General features: G+C 45.2%; 1 protein-coding gene across 5 annotated transcripts in view; it reads right to left on the bottom strand.

Moving 5' to 3' along the window:
- The window catches only part of LOC139235111 (synaptobrevin homolog YKT6), a 54534-nt gene that overhangs the window by 20161 nt on the left and 14184 nt on the right, over window positions 1–20189 (bottom strand). For 3 of the 5 annotated variants that reach the window (XM_070866283.1, XM_070866281.1, XM_070866282.1), the window contains exons 7-8: window positions 19549–19650; window positions 13637–18124 (exon numbers count right to left, since the gene is read on the bottom strand). In XM_070866283.1, coding sequence (XP_070722384.1) covers window positions 18089–18124; window positions 19549–19650 — 138 coding nt within the window. In that variant the 3' untranslated portion in view covers window positions 13637–18088. Of the gene's footprint in view, window positions 1–13636; window positions 18125–19548; window positions 19651–20189 lie in introns of those variants that run through there. The other 2 variants (XR_011588420.1, XR_011588419.1) reach the window with 1 other exon arrangement.

A 20189-nucleotide genomic window follows, 5' to 3' on the forward strand; every position in this document is an offset into this window, starting at 1 on the left:
TTGCCAGCCTTTGCTACTCCCTGCTCTAGTGCAATATGGAGATGAGATCTGTGCACAGTACTCTTATGCAAGTTTTAAATCTTTATGTTGCATAGTTCAGAAATATTATTTAGTAAATTTATACCCTTAAATGCATCGATACTATTCGCCTCAACCACTCCCTCTGGCACTGGTTAAGTTCCTTTCACTGTTAAATCTTCGGCTGCTGAACTTTCACTCCGTCCAGTAAAAGCAGGTTTATTGAGCAGATTGGAGACTTTGGATTGTATCTCATTTAAAGCTGGAACAGTCTAAAATCTGAAGTTTTATATCTAGATACACTATATAAACCCAAATATTTAAAACATGCAGGTACCTGAGTTAATGCAACGTGCACAGATAGAGATTGAACAGAATGTAAAGTCAGTGTGTACAGAGTTACACCAACAATCTACACTGCTGTGACTCATCAATATCCCTCTTACCTTTAAAGTTGAGCTTTGCCGAGTTTCATTTTGTGCACAAAGCTTCATACTGAGCTCCCGCTCCCGGTCCCGGTCCCGCTCACCTGCAGCTCCCGGGGAACTAGTCCCCGAGCGCGCTGGGAGCTCCCGCTTACACTGCGGTGACGCGGCTCCTCGCAGCGGGCCAGGGGGCGGAGGGATACACCCGAGGCTCCACATAGCTCACAATAAACACAACTATTCATTCATAAAGATATGGGTTTTATATATATATATATATATTGATTATATATATGGGGATTTTATATAAATATATGGGTTATATATTGATTATGTACATGTGGGTTATATATGGGCTTTATATAAATAGTGGGGTTTTTATATATATATATATATATATTGATTATATATATATATGGGTTATATATATAGGTTATATATTGATTATATATATGGGTTGTTTATGTGTTGTATATGTGGATTATATATAGGTTATATGTGGGCTATATATAGATTATATATGGGTTATATGTGGGCTATATATGGGTTTATATATATATAGATTATATATGGGCTATACATAGGTTATGGGTTACATATGGGTTTTATATATATGGGTTATATATAGATTAAGCAGTATATATAGGTTATATGTATGTGTTATAGATATGGGTTAGATATAGGTTATGGGTTTTATATATGGGTTATATATGAATCATATATGTAGGTTATATATAAGGGTTAAATATAGGTTATACATATATATGGGTTATATATGAGTTACATATATGTTCTATATATGGGTTATATATATGGATTATCATCATAGACAGTCCCTCGGAATCGAGGAAGACTTGCTTCCACTCTTAGAATAAGTCCTTAGGCGGCTGAACAGTCCAATACGAGAACCACAGTCTCTGTCACAGGTGGGGCAGATACATAGAAAATAGATGCAGGAATAGGCCATTCGGTCCTTCGAGCCTGTAACACCATTCAATATGGCTGATCATGCAACTTCACTATCCCATTTCTGCTTTCTCTTCATACCCCTTGATCCCTTTAGCCATTGGGGGAAAGGGTGGGTGGGACAGGTTTGCCGCACACTCGTTCCGCTGCCTGCGCTTGATTTCTGCATGCACTTGGCGATGAGACTCGAGGTGCTCAGCGCCCTCCCGGATGCACTTAGGACAATCTTTGGTCAGGGACTCCCAGGTGTCAGTGGGGATGTTGCAGTTTTTCAAGGAGGCTTTGAGGGTGTCCCTGTAACGTTTCCTCTGCCCACCTTTGACTCGTTTGCCATAAAGGAGTAGAGCGCTTGCTTTGGAAGTCTCGTATCTGGCATGCAAACAATATGGCCTGCCAAGCGGAGCTGATCAAGTGTGGTCAGTGCTTCGCTGCTGGGGATGTTGGCCTGGTCGATGACGCTAATGTTGGTGCGTCTGTCCTCCCAGGAGATTTGTAGGATCTTGCGGAGACATCGTTTTGAGGTTTCTACTGTACATGGGCCATGTTTCTGAGTCATATAGGAGGGTGGGTATTACTACAGCCCTGTGGACCATGAGATTGGTGGCAGTTTTGAGGGCCTGGTCTTCAAACTCTTTTCCTCAGGTGGCCGAATGCTGCACTGGCGCACTGGAGTCAGTGTTGAATCTCATCGTCAATGTCTGCTCTTGTTGATAAGAGGCTCCCAAGGTATGGGAAATGGTCCACGTTGTCCAGGGCCGCGCCGTGGATCTTGATGACTGGGGGGCAGTGCTGTGCGGCGAGGACAAGCTGGAGGAGGGCCTTTGTCTTATGGATGTTTAGTATAAGGCCCATGCTTTCGTACGCTTCAGTAAATACGTCGACTATGTCCTGGAGTTCAGCCTCTGTATGTGCACAGACGCAGGCGTCGTCCGCATACTGTAGCTCAACGACAGAGGTTGGGGTGCTCTTGTACCTGGTCTGGATACGGTGAAGGTTGAACAGGTTCCCACTAGTTCTGTATTTAGTTCCACTCCAGCGGGGAGCTTGTTGAGTGTGAGGTGGAGCACGGCAGCGAGGAAGATTAAGAGGGTTGGAACAATGACGCAACCCTGTTTGACCCCGGTCCAGATGTGGATTGGATCTGTAGTGGATCCGTTGGTCAGGATCACGGCCTGCATGTCGTTGTGGAGCAGGCGGAGGATAATGACGAATTTTTGGGATATATAGATGGGTTATATATAGGTTATATATGGGTTATATATATATAGGTTTTATATTGGTTACATATAGATTATATATATATATATGGGTTTTATATATATATATATATATGGGTTATATATGTAGGATATATATGGGTTATATATATAGGTTATATATATGGGTTATATATGTATAGGTTTTATATGGGTTATATACAGATTACATACATGGTACATGTGCAGAAAACAAAATAAAGAGTAATAATCACACAAAACATAATCAGAAAGATGTCAATTATGCAATCAAATTAATCTTAGTTAACAACCAATGACTCTAATAAGAATAGAGAAATAACCAATTATAAATTGAGCTGGTCAGTGAGCTTGGATGGTTGGCTAGTAACACCATGGTCGCAGGTTCAATCCCCGTCCTGACGAGCTAAGCTTTCCACCGTTGCTTTGACCACAGTGCTGTGAATAATCCAGCACGGGCTCGACGGGCCGAATGGCCTCCTTCTGTGCTGTAACCATAAACATAAAAACTGCGTATTTAGGCATATAAAGTACAATAAGTTATCTAAATGCAAGGGATACCCGGTGAGTTGCCATGGTCACTGACAGTGCTTGCTATTTGACAATGAAGCATGGATTATCATAGAATCATAGAGGTTTAGAGCACGGAAGGAGGCCATTCAGCCCATCATGTCTCTCTCAGCCAAAAAAGAGCTATCCAGCCTAATCCCACTGTCCAACTCTTGGTTCATAGCCCTGTAGTTTGCAGCACTTCATGTGTATATCCAAGTACTTTTTAAATGTGATGAGGGTTTCTTTCAGGCAGTGAGTTCCAGACCCCCACCAACCTGTGTGAAAAAAATTCTTCTCAACTCCCCTCTTATCCTTCTACCAATTACTTTAAATCTAAGTCCCCTGGTTATTGACCTCTCTGCTAAGGGAAATAGGTCCTATCTGTCCACTCTATCTAGGCCTCTCATAGTTATACTTCAATTAAGTCTCCCCTCAGCCTCCTCTGTTGCAAAGAAAACAACCCTAGCCTATCCAATCTTTCCTCATAGTTCAAATTCTCTAGTCCAGGCAACATTCTCGTAAATCTGCTCTGTAGCCTCTCTAGTGCAATCACTTTATATGATTATATGAGCAACAATTAGTGCTGGAGAGACTGAATAACGAACCCAAACTCTAAGAGTAAGAGTGCAGCAGACGTTAAATGCTGTAAAGAAAGACTTGGATTTATATAGCGCCTTTCACTACCACCGGATATCTCAAAGCACTTAACAACCAATGAAGTACTTTTGGAGTGTAGTCACTGTTGTTATGTAGGAAATACGGCAGCCAATTTGCGCACAGCAAGCTCCCACACACAGCAATGTGATAATGACAAGATAATCTGTTTTTTTTGGTCACATTGATTGAGGAATAAATATTGGCCAAGGCACCAGGGATAACTCCCCTGCTCTTCTTCGAAATAGTGCCATGGGATCTTTTACATCCACCTGAGAGAGCAGACAGGGCCTCGGTTTAATGCCTCATCCGAATGACGGCACCTCCGACAGTGCAGCACTCCCTCAGCACTGCACTGAAGTGTCAGCCTAGATTTTGTTTTCAGGGTGACTATTTTTTGTGTCCTTCTGCGCATGCGCGCCTTGGACTCCGCCCCCTTTTTGAGCATGGGCCCTCGATTCAGTTGTGCATGCGCAGTGCGACGTATGAGGAAGTCGGCCCAAACCACGAGCCACATGGAGCTGGAGCTGCTTCTAACTTATTTGGAACATTTTCGCGGCCAGCTTTCTGTGAGATAGAAAACATCGAGGTCGTGGGAGAGAGACAGGATGGAGTGGGGATAGAGAGACTGGGACTGGGGGGAAAAGAGAGGGGGGGGGGGAGAGAGAGACGGGAGGGGGTGGGGAAAGAAAGAGAGAGACTGGGACTGGGGGGAAAAGAGAGAGGGGTGGGGGAGTGGGAGAGACAGACGGGAAGGGATGGGGAGAGAGAGAGAGACTGGGACTGGGGGGAAAAGAGAGCGGGGGTAAGTGGGAGAGACAGGAGAGTGTGGGGAGAGAGAGACTGGGACTGGGGCAGGTGAGAGAGACTGGGGGGTGGGGGAGAGAGTGACAAGAGACTGGGGGGGGAGGAAGTGGGAGAAAGAGACAGAGACTGGGGCAGGGGGGAAGTGAGAGAGACTGGGGGGTGGGGGAGAGAGAGACAGAGACTGGTGGGGGGGGGGAGAAGGGAGACAGTGAGTGACTCTATCTTTCTGCCGGGGGGGGGGGGGTTTGATGCTTAAGTCTTTGAACCCACAGCCTTCTGACTCAGAAGCGAGAGTGTTACCCACTGAGCCACGGCTGACACTGCAACAAGAGGCTTTTATGGAGGAATGAGTGTGATGGCCTCCCTCATCAGTACTTAACTTGGTGATTCGTACACCTCAATCCTAATTAAAGTTCTGTTGTTAGGAGAGTATCCAAGTGTTCCACTCTGGAATACCTGAAGCTACCACTTGCTCTGTAAGAATGTGTGTGTAAACACTAACATTAATGTGTGGAAATTTATATTCAGGAATAATCCAGATCATGCAACATTGAAACTTCAGTGTAGTTTGGATTTTGAAACTCAGAAGGCAGTCTGTGTAACTTCAGCAATACTGGCAAGACTGCTCAGCAATGTTAGTTTATAAAAGGCACCACAGTTTGTGGAAAGGTTGTCATGAGTGAATGCCTGTACTATAAATAGATATATATTTTTTAACTCGATCATGGGATGTGGGCGTCGCTGGCAAGGCCGGCATTTATTGCCCATCCCTAATTGCCCCTTGAGAAGGTGGTGGTGAGCCGCCTTCTTGAACCGCTGCAGTCCGTGTGGTGAAGGTGCTCCCACAATGCTGCTAGGGAGGGAGTTCCAGGATTTTGACCCAGTGACGATGAAGGAATGATGATATATTTCCAAGTCAGGATGGCGAGCGGCAGTCGGCGAGAGGCGGGAGCAGCGTGGTGAGGCCTATAAAAGGCCCAGCGGGTGTTCCACAGGCAGCGGCAGTCGGCGAGAGGCGGGAGCAGCGTGGTGAGGCCTATAAAGGCGGGGCTTGTGCAGCTCCAGCCGGGAGAAAAAGCAGAAAAGTAGAAAGGAATCAAGAGGTGACGTCACAGCCAAAAGGTAAGTGATTGGCTGGTGATTGGTAAGTAGTTTTTCTTTTTCTTTTTTATATCAGTAAGTAACCTGTAACAGTGTTGTCACCAATTTAAGTGTATCTAAGGGTTAAGTCATGGCAGGAGAGCTCGGTCACGTGATATGCTCCTCCTGTACCACGTGGGAACTCCTGACGGACCGTGTTGCGGAGTTGCAACTGAGGGTGGATTCACTCTGGAGCATCCACGATGCTGAGAATGACGTGAGTATCACGTGTAGCGAGTTGGTCGTACCGCAGGGAAAGGGTCCACAGCCAGCTAGGGAATGGAAGACCAGCAGGAAGAGTAGTGCAAGGAAGGTAGTGCAGGGGTCCCCTGTGGTCATCCCCCTGCAAAACAGATACACTGCTTTGAGTACTGTTGAGGGGGATGACTCATCAGGGGAGGGCAGCAGCAGCCAAGTTCATGGCACCATGGCTGGCTCTGATGCACAGGAGGGCAGGAAAAAGAGTGGGAGAGCGATAGTGATAGGGGATTCGATGGTGAGGGGAATAAATAGGCGTTTCGGCGGCCGCAACCGAGACTCCAGGATGGTATGTTGCCTCCCTGGTGCAAGGGTCAAGGATATCTCGGAGCGGGTGCAGGACATTCTAAAAAGGGAGGGAGAACAGCAAGTTGTCGTGGTGCACATTGGTACCAACGACATAGGTAAAAAAAGGGATGAGGTCCTACGAAATGAATTTAAGGAGCTAGGAGCTAAATTAAAAAGTAGGACCTCAAAAGTAGTAATCTCGGGATTGCTACCAGTGCCACGTGCTAGTCAGAGTAGGAATCGCAGGATAGCGCAGATGAATGCGTGGCTTGAGCAGTGGTGCAGCAGGGAGGGATTCAAATTCCTGGGGCATTGGAACCGGTTCTGGGGGAGGTGGGACCAGCACAAAGCGGACAGTCTGCACCTGGGCAGGACCGGAACCAATGTCCTAGGAGGAGTGTTTGCTAGTGCTGTTGGGGAGGAGTTAAACTAATATGGCAGGGGGATGGGAACCAATGCAGGGAGACAGAGGAAAACAAAAAGGAGACAAAAGCAAAAGGAGATGAGGAAAAGTGGAGGGCAGAGAAACACAAGGCAAAGAACAAAAAGGGCCACTGTACAGCAAAATTCTAAAAGGACAAAGGGTGTTAAAAAAACAAGCCTGAAGGCTTTGTGTCTTAATGCAAGGAGTATCCGTAATAAGGTGGATGAATTAACTGTGCAAATAGATGTTAACAAATATGATGTGATTGGGATTACAGAGACGTGGCTCCAGGATGATCAGAGCTGGGAACTCAACATCCAGGAAGGATAGAATAAAAGGAAAAGGAGGTGGGGTAGCATTGCTAGTTAAAGAGGAGATTAATGCAATAGTTAAGAAGGACATTAGCTTGGATGATGTGGAATCTATATGGGTAGAAGTGCAGAACACCAAAGGGCGAAAAACATTAGTGGGAGTTGTGTACAGACCTCCAAACAGTAGTAGTGATATTGGGGAGGGCATCAAACAGGAAATTAGGGGTGCATGCAATAAAGGTGCAACAGTTATAATGGGTGACTTTAATATGCACATAGATTGGGCTAACCAAACTGGAAGCAATACGGTGGAGGAGGATTTCCTGGAATGCATAAGGGATGGTTTTCTAGACCAATATGTCGAGGAACCAACTAGGGGGGAGGCCATCTTAGACTGGGTGTTGTGTAATGAGAGAGGATTAATTAGCAATCTCGTTGTGCGAGGCCCCTTGGGGAAGAGTGACCATAATATAGTGAAATTCTGCATTAGGATGGAGAATGAAACAGTTAATTCAGAGACCATGGTCCAGAACTTAAAGAAGGGTAACTTTGAAAGTATGAGGCGTGAATTGGCTCGGATAGATTGGCGAATGATACTTAAGGGGTTGACTGTGGATGGGCAATGGCAGACATTTAGAGACCGCATGGATGAACCACAACAATTGTACATTCCTGTCTGGCGTAAAAATAAAAAAGGGAAGGTGGCTCAACTGTGGCTATCAAGGGAAATCAGGGATAGTTTTAAAGCCAAGGAAGTGGCATACAAATGGGCCAGAAATAGCAGCGAACCCGGGGACTGGGAGAAATTTAGAACTCAGCAGAGGAGGACAAAGGGTTTGATTAGGGCAGGGAAAATGGAGTGCGAGAAGAAGCTTGCAGGGAACATTAAGACGGATTGCAAAAGTTTCTATAGACATGTAAAGAGAAAAAGGTTAGTAAAGACAAACATAGGTCCCCTGCAGTCAGAATCAGGGGAAGTCATAACGGAGAACAAAGAAATGGCAGACCAATTGAACAAGTACTTTGGTTCGGTATTCACTAAGGAGGACACAAACAACCTTCCGGATATAAAAGGGGTCAGAGGGTCTAGTAAGGAGGAGGAACTGAGAGTAATCCTTATTAGTCGGGAAATTGTGTTGGGGAAATTGATGGGATTGAAGGCCGATAAATCCCCAGGGCCTGATGGACTGCACCCCAGAGTACTTAAGGAGGTGGCCTTGGAAATAGCGGATACATTGACAGTCATTTTCCAACATTCTATTGACTCTGGATCAGTTCCTATCGAGTGGAGGGTAGCCAATGTAACCCCACTTTTTAAAAAAGGAGGGAGAGAAAACAGGGAATTATAGACCGGTCAGCCTGACCTCAGTAGTGGGTAAAATGATGGAATCAATTATTAAGGATGTCATAGCAGCGCATTTGGAAAGAGGTGACATGATAGGTCCAAGTCAGCATGGATTTGTGAAAGGGAAATCATGCTTGACAAATCTTCTGGAATTTTTTGAGGATGTTTCCAGTAAAGTGGACAAGGGAGAACCAGTTGATGTGGTATATTTGGACTTTCAGAAGGCTTTCGACAAGGTCCCACACAAGAGATTAATGTGCAAAGTTAAAGCACATGGGATTGGGGGTAGTGTGCTGACGTGGATTGAGAACTGGTTGGCAGACAGGAAGCAAAGAGTAGGAGTAAATGGGTACTTTTCAGAATGGCAGGCAGTGACTAGTGGGGTACCGCAAGGTTCTGTGCTGGAGCCCCAACTGTTTACACTGTACATTAATGATTTAGACGAGGGGATTAAATGTAGTATCTCCAAATTTGCGGATGACACTAAGTTAGGTGGCAGTGTGAGCTGTGAGGAGGATGCTATGAGGCTGCAGAGCGACTTGGATAGGTTAGGTGAGTGGGCAAATGCATGGCAGATGAAGTATAATGTGGATAAATGTGAGGTTATCCACTTTGGTGGTAAAAACAGAGAGACAGACTATTATCTGAATGGTGACAGATTAGGAAAAGGGGAGGTGCAACAAGACCTGGGTGTCATGGTACATCAGTCATTGAAGGTTGGCATGCAGGTACAGCAGGCGGTTAAGAAAGCAAATGGCATGTTGGCCTTCATAGCGAGGGGATTTGAGTACAGGGGCAGGGAGGTGTTGCTACAGTTGTACAGGGCCTTGGTGAGGCCACACCTGGAGTATTGTGTACAGTTTTGGTCTCCTAACCTGAGGAAGGACATTCTTGCTATTGAGGGAGTGCAGCGAAGGTTCACCAGACTGATTCCCGGGATGGCGGGACTGACCTATCAAGAAAGACTGGATCAACTGGGCTTGTATTCACTGGAGTTCAGAAGAATGAGAGGAGACCTCATAGAAACATTTAAAATTCTGATGGGTTCAGACAGGTTAGATGCAGGAAGAATGTTCCCAATGTTGGGGAAGTCCAGAACCAGGGGTCAGTCTAAGGATAAGGGGTAAGCCATTTAGGACCGAGATGAGGAGAAACTTCTTCACCCAGAGTGGTGAACCTGTGGAATTCTCTACCACAGAAAGTTGTTGAGGCCAATTCACTAAATATATTCAAAAAGGAGTTAGATGAAGTCCTTACTACTAGGGGGATCAAGGGGTATGGTGAGAAAGCAGGAATGGGGTACTGAAGTTGCATGTTCAGCATGAACTCTTGAATGGCGGTGCAGGCTCGAAGGGCTGAATGGCCTACTCCTGCACCTATTTTCTATGTTTCTATGAAGGGGAACGTGGAGGTGGTGGTGTTCCCATGTGCTTGAAGCCCTTGTCCATCTAGGTGGTAGAGGTTGCTGGTTTGGGTTGAGCATTCTTCGAAATGCAGCTATCGCTGGGTAATATGTTAATGTCAGCCGTGGCTCAGTGGGTTGCACTCTTTCCTTGGAATCCAAAGATTGTGGGTTCAAGTCCCACTCCATGTAACTTGTAGCACAAAATAAATCTAAGCTGACACTCCAATGCAGAGGGAGCACTGCACTGTTGGAGGTGCTGTCTTTTGGATGAGATGTTAAACCAAGGCCCCGTCCCAAGTGGATGTAAAAGATTCCAACGCACTATTTCGAAGAAGAGTAGGGGAGTTATCCCTGGTGTCCTGGCTAATATCTATCCCTCAATCGAAAAAACAGATTATCTGGTTATTTACCTCAGTGCTGTGTGTGGGAGCTTGCTGTGCACAAATTGGCTGCCGTGTTTCCCACATTCAACAGTGACTACGCTTCAAAAGTTCTTCATTGGTTGTAAAACACTTTGAGATGTCTTGTGGTCGTGAAAGGCGCTATATAAATGCAATTCTTTCTTTTTGAAGCAGTTACTTCAGACCAGAAAGCACTGCATTTTCAGCTTTCCGACATTACAACAGTGACTACACTCCAAAAGTACTTCATTGGCTGTAAAGCGCTGAGACGGCGGGTGGTCATGAAAGGCGCTATATAAATGCAAGTCTTTCTTTCTTTTTGAAATATCAAACCACACAAAGCAGAATTCCAGCACACCATAGTTTATCCTGCAATCCCCCTCATGCTGAGGGAGCTGACTATTGTTGGGGTACAGATTCAGGAGTGCCCCCCCCCCCCCACACTATTAGTGAGCAGCCGCTTTTCATGTCTGAGCATAGACTATGAAAGTTGGCTACCTCTTCCATTGGGGCCAGGGGTCATGACAGGCGGTGACATGACAGACCACAAGTGGGATCCCTGTGCTCGAGTTAGATTGACACCTGCACATTCCAGGGGCCACTCGATAACAATCAGAGGGGAGATTCTTATCTCTGCCCAACCTCCTTCTCCTGCTGACACCATACCATCCTCATACCTAGTGGAAGTCAGCCAGTTCAGCACAAATAGTGCTAGCTCAACACTACACCACTCCTTGCTCACCGAGCCCCACATTCCTGTACATGCTTGCTAAGAATTGTTTTTGTTGAGTTTTATTCTCACTAGTGTCAAAAAGTGTACAAAGAATAACAAAAGGACATGCTTCTAAATGTGGAATGCTGCTCTTCCGAAAGGCAACGAGAAAACATAAAGAACCAGTCAGACACAGAGTCTGAATTAAAAGGCTCCAAATAAGTAGGCTGGACAGGCTGACTCATCCACGTGTGAGAGCACGGCACCGTGTGCATGGTCTAATGACATATGCAACCATAATTAGTTCATCATAGTGTTAATCATGGCTCAGTAGCACTCTTGCCGAGTCAGAAGGTTGTGGGTTCAAGTCCCACTCCAGGGACTGGAGCACAAAAATCTAGGCTAACACTTCACTGCAGGGCTGAGGGAGTGCTGCACTGTCAGAGGTGCCGTCTTTCTGATGAGATGTTAAACCGAGGCCCCGTCTGCTCCCTCAGGTGAACCTCCAAGTTCCCCTCAGGTGGATGTAAAAGATCCCATGGCACTATTTTGAAGATGATTGGGGGAGTTATCCCCGGTGTCCTGGCAAATATTTACCCCTCAATCAATATAGCAAAAACAGATTATCTGGTGATTATCAGAGTGTTTGTGGGAGCTTGCTGTGTACAAATTGGCTGCTGCGTTTCCTATATTACAACAGTGACTACACTTCAAAAAGTACTTCATTGGCTGTAAAATCTTTTGGGACATCCGGTGGTCGTGAAAGTCTTTCTTTATGACTTGACTGTGAAACTCCCTTCTTTTACAACCATTTAAAACCCAAGCTTGATTTAATTTCATCGAAACTATTCAACCTTTAATGGTATCCTGTACCTTAAGACTTGGTCCTTCAGCTAAAATGATTCAATCTAATGACTCAAAATGCAGAACCTGGGTTGTGTGGAAGTAACTGTTATGTCGAGGCTAATGAGGTTTTTAATCCAAATGACATTTAAAAAAAATGGAATGCAATGAGAGGTGTTTGAAAAGTTGCCATGGAAATGTAATAATGAAAAGATAACTCAGTAAAGAGGTTTTTGCATAATCCCTTATTAAGAGAGTGTCGAGAATGTGGAACTCACTACCACAAGGATTAGTTGAAAGAAAAGATAGACTTGCATTTATATATCACCTTTCACGACCACCGGACATCTTAAAGCACTTTACAGCCAACGAAGTACTTTTTGGAGTGGTCACTGTTGGAATGTAGGAAACGCAGCAGCCAATTTGTGCACAGCAAGCTCCCACAAACTGCAATGTGATAATGAGCCGATAATCTGTTTATGTTATGTTGATTGAAGGAAAAATATCAGCCAAGGCACCAGTGATAACTCCCCTGCTCTTCTTTGAAACAGTGCCACAGGATTTTTATATCCACACAAGAGTAGATGGGGCTCTGGTTTAACATCTCACCCGACCAGTACAGTGCTGCACTGGAGTGTGAGCTTAGATTTTTGTGCTCAAGTCTGAGTGGGACTTGAATCCATGATGTTGACTCAGAGGCGAGGGAGCTACCCACTGAGCAATGCTTTGGAGTTGTCACTTCTGAAAGAAAAGATATGTATTTATATAGCACCTTACATGACCACCAGGCATCTCAAAGCGCTTTACAGTTAAAGTACTGTTGTAACGTGGGAATGTTTTGCAGTTCAATACCTTCAAGGCCAGTTTTTCAGGTGTGACGGTAGGGAAATACACTATACACAAGACTTTAAATTAGATGCACGTCTTATCAGCTAACATTTAGTCATTAAAATTCACCTGTCAAAATTTCGCTTTCCAACTCCTGCCATGAGGCATGGTGCTATACGCAAGGTCACATTCTATCTGAAATTTCACCCAAGGGTGGTTTGCAATCTATCAAATTCGACAGCAGGACCTGGGGGTACTTGTGCATGAAACACAAAAGGTTAGTATGCAGGTACAGCAAGTGATCAGGAAGGCCAATAGAATCCTGGCCTTTATTGCAAAAGGGATGGAGTATAAAAGCAGGGATGTCTTACTACAGCTATACAGGGTATTGGTGAGGCCACACCTGGAATGCTGCGTGCAGTCTTGGTTTCCATATTTCCAAAATGATATACTTGCTTTGGAGGCAGTTCAGAGAAGGTTCACTAGGTTGATTCTGGAGATGAGAGGGTTGACTTATGAGGAAAGGTTGAGTAGGTTGGGCCTCTACTCATTGGAATTCAGAAGAATGAGAGGTGATCTTATCGAAACATATAACATTATGAGGGGGCTTGACAAGCTGAATGCAGAGAGGATGTTTCCACTGATGGAGACTAAAACTAGGGGGCATAATCTTAGAATAAGGGGCCACCCATTTAAAACTGAGATGAGGAGAAATTTCTTCTGAGGGTTGTAAATCTGTGGAATTTACTGCCTGAGAGAGCTGTGGAAGCTGGGACATTGAATAAATTTAAGACAGAAATAGACAGTTTCTTAACCGATAAGGGGATAAGGGGTTTTGGGGAGCAGGCAGGGAAGTGGAGCCGAGTCCATGATCAGATCAGCCATGAACATATTAAATTGCGGAGTAGGCTCGAGGGGCTGTTTGGCCGGCTCCTATTTTTGTTCTTACTCTAACTTTTAACTGAAGGGGAGCAAAAGTCTATCACCGGCACAGCACTATTCTGTTCCAAATAAAACAGTCAAGGACTTTGAAAGCAAATTTTATACATTTTGAAAAAGGCAAGATTACAACAGTGTTAACAATCAATGCGTGACAACAAAACCAGCAACTTCACCAAAATACAATCTTCAACTGAAGTTCGCTGGTAACCGTACAGGAGCATTTTTTTGTTAGTTTACAAACAAGACTAAAATAATTTATTTGTTACAGCACATTTACAATTCACCTGATTAGAAAAAAAGCAAAATACTTAAGACCTGTATGTGTTTAATCCTCGCTTCTAGTAGCTGCATTACAGTGAGCATTTTACCAGTTCAGATTACACATCTATACCACTTCCCCCTTTAAATGCACATCATTTCTTTTGGTCAATTTTGTGCTCTTTGAAATGAGGGTTTTGGGCGATGGAACCACTTTCATCCATGGTTTCAGCCTCCAGCACCGAGCTCAGGTATGGCAAATCCAAATGCAGAATTGATGGGCTTCCCACTCTGCCCCATAATGTGCTTTATCAACCTCTAAACTGCACCAGACAAGCATGAGCGAGATGGAGGACCCATGCCAACTAGTGCGTGGTTTTGTGCAGCCGGCTCAATCCGGAGAGATGAAGTGGAGACTAGTTTCACTGTGGGAGCTTTGACAAACAGCACAGAAACTTCCATCGCACCGTTCGTGCATCAGAGATAAATGGCAGCGTGCTAAACCACGGGCACCTCACCGCTGCATGTTATCTCGTTCGTTTGCTAAAGAGAGGCGCGCTGCCCAAGTATCAATCTTCAGGCCGAGCCTGGCGATTGAAAGAAGGGAAGCTTTATCAATAAACAGAAATGGCTACGGACCCAAAATGCAGGCACCAACTGAGACACCGGCAGAGCTTAAAGTTCTGGTGAGGAAATACATTCTCGGAGGGGGGGGTTGTCTACATACTTGCTAAGGCCACCCCATCGAGAGAGAGAGAGAGAGAGAGAGAGAGAGAGAGAGGGGCGCAGCGGGGTGTATGATGCTGCTGTCTCTCCTCAAACTTGGAAATAAATATGTTTGCCTCATTCCACAGCGTTGCTCTGAAGAGAATGGTCTGCAGTGCTGCCCAGTCAGTCTTCGCCCCTTTCCAAGTGAAAAACAGAGCGAGAAAGGTGGGCATTTATTCAGCAAAAATACAGGAGTAACTTACTCGACGATATACCGCCAGCTACACCGCTAAGTCTGGTTGGCCCAAAAGGGTTGTGTCTAGAACTGTAACAAACACCAGAGTTTGTGGGTTCACTGGGAGCAGTCCATATACACAACAAATAGCTCACCAAAATCACAGATCACTAGCACCCTGCAATCTTGAAAGCGACATCAATGCAACCATTTTGCAAATACCGCACACTGATACAGAATACAAGGGCACACCATACAGGCCAAGGATCACAGCGCTGCCAAAAAACCCTGGGCACTTTGTCTAAAGTGCTTGGAAAGGAACATCGTTAGGCAAGTCCGGTCACTGCAGCCAAATGCACCCAGCCCAAGGGCAGTACAGGATCCCAGGGAACTCAGCAAGCAATGGCCAAAAGCAAACAAGAACCTTCTAAAATCAAAATCTGAAATCCAGCAAGCCTGTTCTAAACCAAGGAGTCGCGAAGGGAATGGATTCGTCACTTTATGGTTACCCCTTTGCGAATTGCAGCGTTGAGACATCGAAACACTACAGCAGTACAAACTGCCACTTGTGACAACATGGAAAATGGGGGCGAATAAATCTGGGACAATCCTGAATATCCTGGTTTGGAATACTCTCTTGGGAAACAGGGAATCAATCTAAGCAGTACAAATCAAACCTATAGATTCTGAACTGAAGAGAATATATTTCAAGTGTTAATCATACCTATAAATATAATGCAAGCTGTTAAAATGGCAATGTTAATTCCATTTCTGAATGCACTGAGGGGCAAACTGCTAAAAGGCTACATATTAACTTCCTATACTCCCAAAGATTAACGGCATTAGTGAGACACTGGGTATTGTTTTCCTCTAAACTGGAATGTACAAGTTAAGGGTCGATGTTAAAAACTGCAAAGCAGCCAATAAGATCTGTCTCCTCAAAAGTTTTTTTTTTAAAAAAAAAGAAGAGCGTTGCAAAGCATTACAGCAGCATCTGTTGGTAGAAAACTGGTACAGCATTAAACTCAAAAAAGGCACCGTTTCAAAGCAAATAGAAGATGCTCAACGCTACAGCGGGCGTTTTATTCTCCTTGTGCTCTGCAACACCACGCAGCAACATCGCACACGGAAAATATTTTCCAAAGATATTATTCACGCCTTCCTTCATCAATACATTGTCATAACTGCAGTCGGTCCCAGTCCCAGTCGAGGAGTTAATCATCAACAATTGTCTCAAAGCCGACTGCAGCTGCCGTAGCCCCACTCAGCAGTGAATACTTATTAGTTCATTATTTTGCGGGATCAAACATTTTAATTGTTGCCAATCATAACTTTAGTTTCCTCGCTAAAATTATACTCGCTTTCAAGTGGAATAGCTCCTATACAATCTGGTGCGTTAATCCGTGACGCACTACCATATACCTGGTGTAGAGTCCTCAGAATCTGACTCCAGACTAGTCCGGGACAGCCTCAAGGTTTTGCCGATTTTAAAGCCTTTTGAAGATGGAGTGAGGGACTTGTACACAACACACGTACAGAGGCAGCATATACATCTAAATTAGCCTGTCTTAACCATCAGGTCGAGGTACTCAGAATACTTTCTGAAGTACGGGGCCAGAGACACTCCCGACCTCTGCACTTTAGGTGAAGGCAATCCTTTTGCTAAAGTTAACTGCCGATCAAAGCATTGGTGCTCACATATTCAGGCCACCTGAGATGCAGAGACGGAGGAATCAAAAAGGCACAGCAATTGTGTGTATAGAGTGACATTTACTTTAGATTATCAGCATGGAAACATCGCAGCAATCCAAGAATCAAGTGAGCAGAGCTCATGAGCGGGAGAGACCAATAATCGGAATAAAAGCCAACAGCTTCATCCTAGGGTTAATACCTCATCAATTATCACAACACTGTGCCAGATAGTGGGAGGTAGGTTTCTTCCTCACTTCTGCAATTCCCAGAGAGTCTGACAGAATGGGGTGGGGGTGGGGAGAGAAATGAAATTCATTCTGTGTCACTCGCCCCATCACAGTCGGTTCCCGAGTGACACTGGCAGAGCGGAGCCACCATCCAACGAGATTGGCCGCCCAAGCTCACTGGGGGAGGGCGGGGGAAGTGACCAACACGGAGAGACGATAGAGCTTGTGGGAAGGGACAGTAATGGGAAGAGTTCACTGCTGGAGATTGCTCCCTCTCCCCCCCCACCCCTCCCCAAAATAAATTCGGATCCAATCAGAGCTGAATCTAGTTATAACTGATGGCTGCCACACAATATCTGCGCTCCTCAGGTTAAGTGCCACATGCTTCTGCACAATGCAACGGTTGGCTCAATCAACGCTAGCTCCCATATACCAACACACTGCACAACCTAGATCAGTGCACGTCTAAACAAAAAGGGAATGCTAGAGACTTCAAGACCATTACTCCGTTCCATTATTTTGTCTGGTTGGCTTTACACACTATTATTGTTCAGTCTCTCTCCAAATCAGGACTTCCTGATGGCTTAGGAGGCAAGTTGCAGACCCTGACGCACACAGAAAAGGAAGGGTCATTGGCGAGGTCACCAATCGGAGCTAAGGCAGCAGTGGGTGGCCAAATGGTCGGAGCACACCTGGGTCAGAGGTGAGAAGTGGACCAAGGTTCCTGCCGCTGATCAACAGACAGCACACCCTGACCATAATACAATATTGGAAGGGTACAGTATTAAGCTGCAATGGATTCAATATCCAGGCTTCCACGTGAAGGCCATGGAGGACCACTGCCCATAGAGTGTACAACAAGCACAAATTGCCAGTTTATGGACGGGGGGTAAAGGGGGGAAAAGAAAGAAAAATCAGCTCAATCGCTGCTCTTCTAAAACGGTTGTTCGGTGGGTTCAACAGCAATGTTCAAGTTCCCCAGAGCTACACACAACTTTCTGGATCAGGTCACAATCATTCATTTTAACGAGAGACATCAACGCCGGCGGAGCCAGACGCTGTGCCATTCGTCAAAAATAAAACCATCAGTAACTACGGGAAACGCAACTCCTTCAGGGATTCAGGGCAAGCTGGCGATAGTTAGCTGCACTCTCGCCCACAGTCAAACAGAAAATGAAAAGGCTGCCTTTACCCCGAACCATTGAGATAGCCGCAAGCCATGGTAATCGTCAACTGGCCTCAAATCGGGGGGGGGGGGGGGGGGGGGGGGGGAAATGTTCCACAGTGCACGGCACAACCATCCAGGAAACACTGCTGAGAGAGTTGCTGTTTGCCCCACACGCTGAAAATTTTATTTATTTTACAAACCGAATGTTATTGAAGGCAGAGGATCGAGGGGGTCCCGGTCCACAAATCACATGATCTCGCAGCAGGAATTCTGTTTCCGAGCCTGGAGGAAGAAAAACAAACATCCTAAATTTGCCTTTAAACTAGTTTGAACTTGTGGCACCTTGTCCTATTCTCGTAATTATTCTCCCAATTGACCTTTCCCATACCATTTACTAGCTAATTTCTCCGCAGTAAATGACCTCCTTTCTCAGCTGTAAAGCCCACTTTTCTCCAGTCTTCCGTCGTCTTACAGATCAGAGTTGTGAGGGAGCAGCTTTCAGGCTCCTAGCACTGCCTCCAATGCTCGAAGCTCTGTCTCCCTGTATGGCCCGACCAGAGCATTAAACAGAGCTTGTTTGTACCCCTCAGTTTTTGCTGTGTGGTTCAACGTTCTGTTGGCTTTGTGGATTACTGCTCTACATTGGTCGGACATGTTGAGCAGAGTCGAAAAACAGTCCTGGATCCTTTTAACTTCATCCTTAGAATTTGAGCCCCATTGCGGTGATGTTACTGGACTATTTTTCCTTCCGATACAATGTACCTGATTTACACTTGTCTGTATTAGATTTATTTTGCCTTTAGAGTGAGATACAGGCTGGAATCTAAAAAAGAATGGGTTAGTTTAGATATAGAACCCCAAGACTGAGTTTTATATCACTTTATTACATCAATATTGAAAGTTATAATCGAAATTTCCTATGTAAACAGGTCCTGGTAACACTCGCTGCAAATTTGTAACTCAAACATACTCTGTACCAGCTGGCGCACTTTTTAAAACAAAATACATTCACAGGGCGTCACTGGCAAGAGCCAGCAATTATTGCCCATCCCTAATCTCCTTCGATTAGGTGGTGGCGTATAACTGAGCGGCTTGCCATTTCAGAATCAACATTGCTGTGGGTCTGCAGTCATAGTCCAGACTGGGTAAGGGCAGTAGTGTTCCTTCCCTAAAGACATTAGTGAACCAGATGGGTTTTTTACAACAATCAGTCACCATTACTGATACTAGCTTTTTAATTCCAGATTTATTTAATTAACTGAATTTAAATTCCCCAGCTGCCGTGGTGGGATTTGAACTCATGTCTCGGGATCATTAGTCCAGTAACATAACCGCTATGTTATCGTAGCCAGTGAGGAACAGCACGGGAACTCCGCCAGTATGTTGGAACTATGGAAGTCGGGCAGGAGTTAAAAGCTGGAATCTAAGTGAGACACATCGGATGGCTTACATCCACAACAGATACAGGGGCAAGGCATCAGCTCTGACCTGATTAAGTAGTGGAGAACATTATCCCAATAACTAGTCTGACATTTGGATGTTTAGGTAAATCATATCACAATAAAATGATTCTCATCAAATGCACAGCGGTAACATATTTTAGCACAGGGCACGAGCGGATTCCCTCAGCCTTGTGCCATCTGTGGATATAGGACATTTTGTTAATTATTTGCAGGTTCCATTGGATGGGCAACGCATGCACTTACAGTTTTGTAGAAAGCTTTAGATTGTGTGCCCAGAACTTCGGATTTTGACACCAGATCATCGAGCTTCTCCCCACGATCCAGCAGGGACTCCATCGTGTTATGCTGTAAAGACAAGCATCATAGCTGTAAGTCTCCTCAACTTATAGGTTGCAGGTCTATGATACTCAAACACACCAGCACATTAGAAATTATAGTTTGCAGCACAGAAGGGGACCATTCGGCCCATCGTGTGTCGGCTGAAAAAAGAGCTACCCAGCCTAATCCCACTTTCGAGCTCTTGGTCCGTAGCCCTGCAGGTTACGGCACTTCCATCATAGGCAGTCCCTCAAACGAGGAGGACTTGCTTTCATGCGAGTTCACGGATGTCTCGTCTCAATGGAGGACCCGATATTCTAGTCCTGAACTCCAAGTTGAGGGGGTGGAAGATGCCTGTGCGTGGATTTTTTTAACGTGGGGTGGCCGTTGCACACCAGCCACCACACGGGCTTGACAGAGCTAGGCCTTTATCCAGTTGCAAGGGTTAACCAAGACAACTGGAGACCAGCTCTGCTGCAAGTGTATATCCAAGTACTTTTTAAAATATAAGGGTTTCTGCCTCTACCATCCTTTGAGGCAGTGAGTTCCAGACCCCTCACCACCCT

This window comes from Pristiophorus japonicus, chromosome 22, assembly GCF_044704955.1.
Source record: "Pristiophorus japonicus isolate sPriJap1 chromosome 22, sPriJap1.hap1, whole genome shotgun sequence".
NCBI classification, from domain to species: Eukaryota; Metazoa; Chordata; class Chondrichthyes; family Pristiophoridae; genus Pristiophorus; species Pristiophorus japonicus.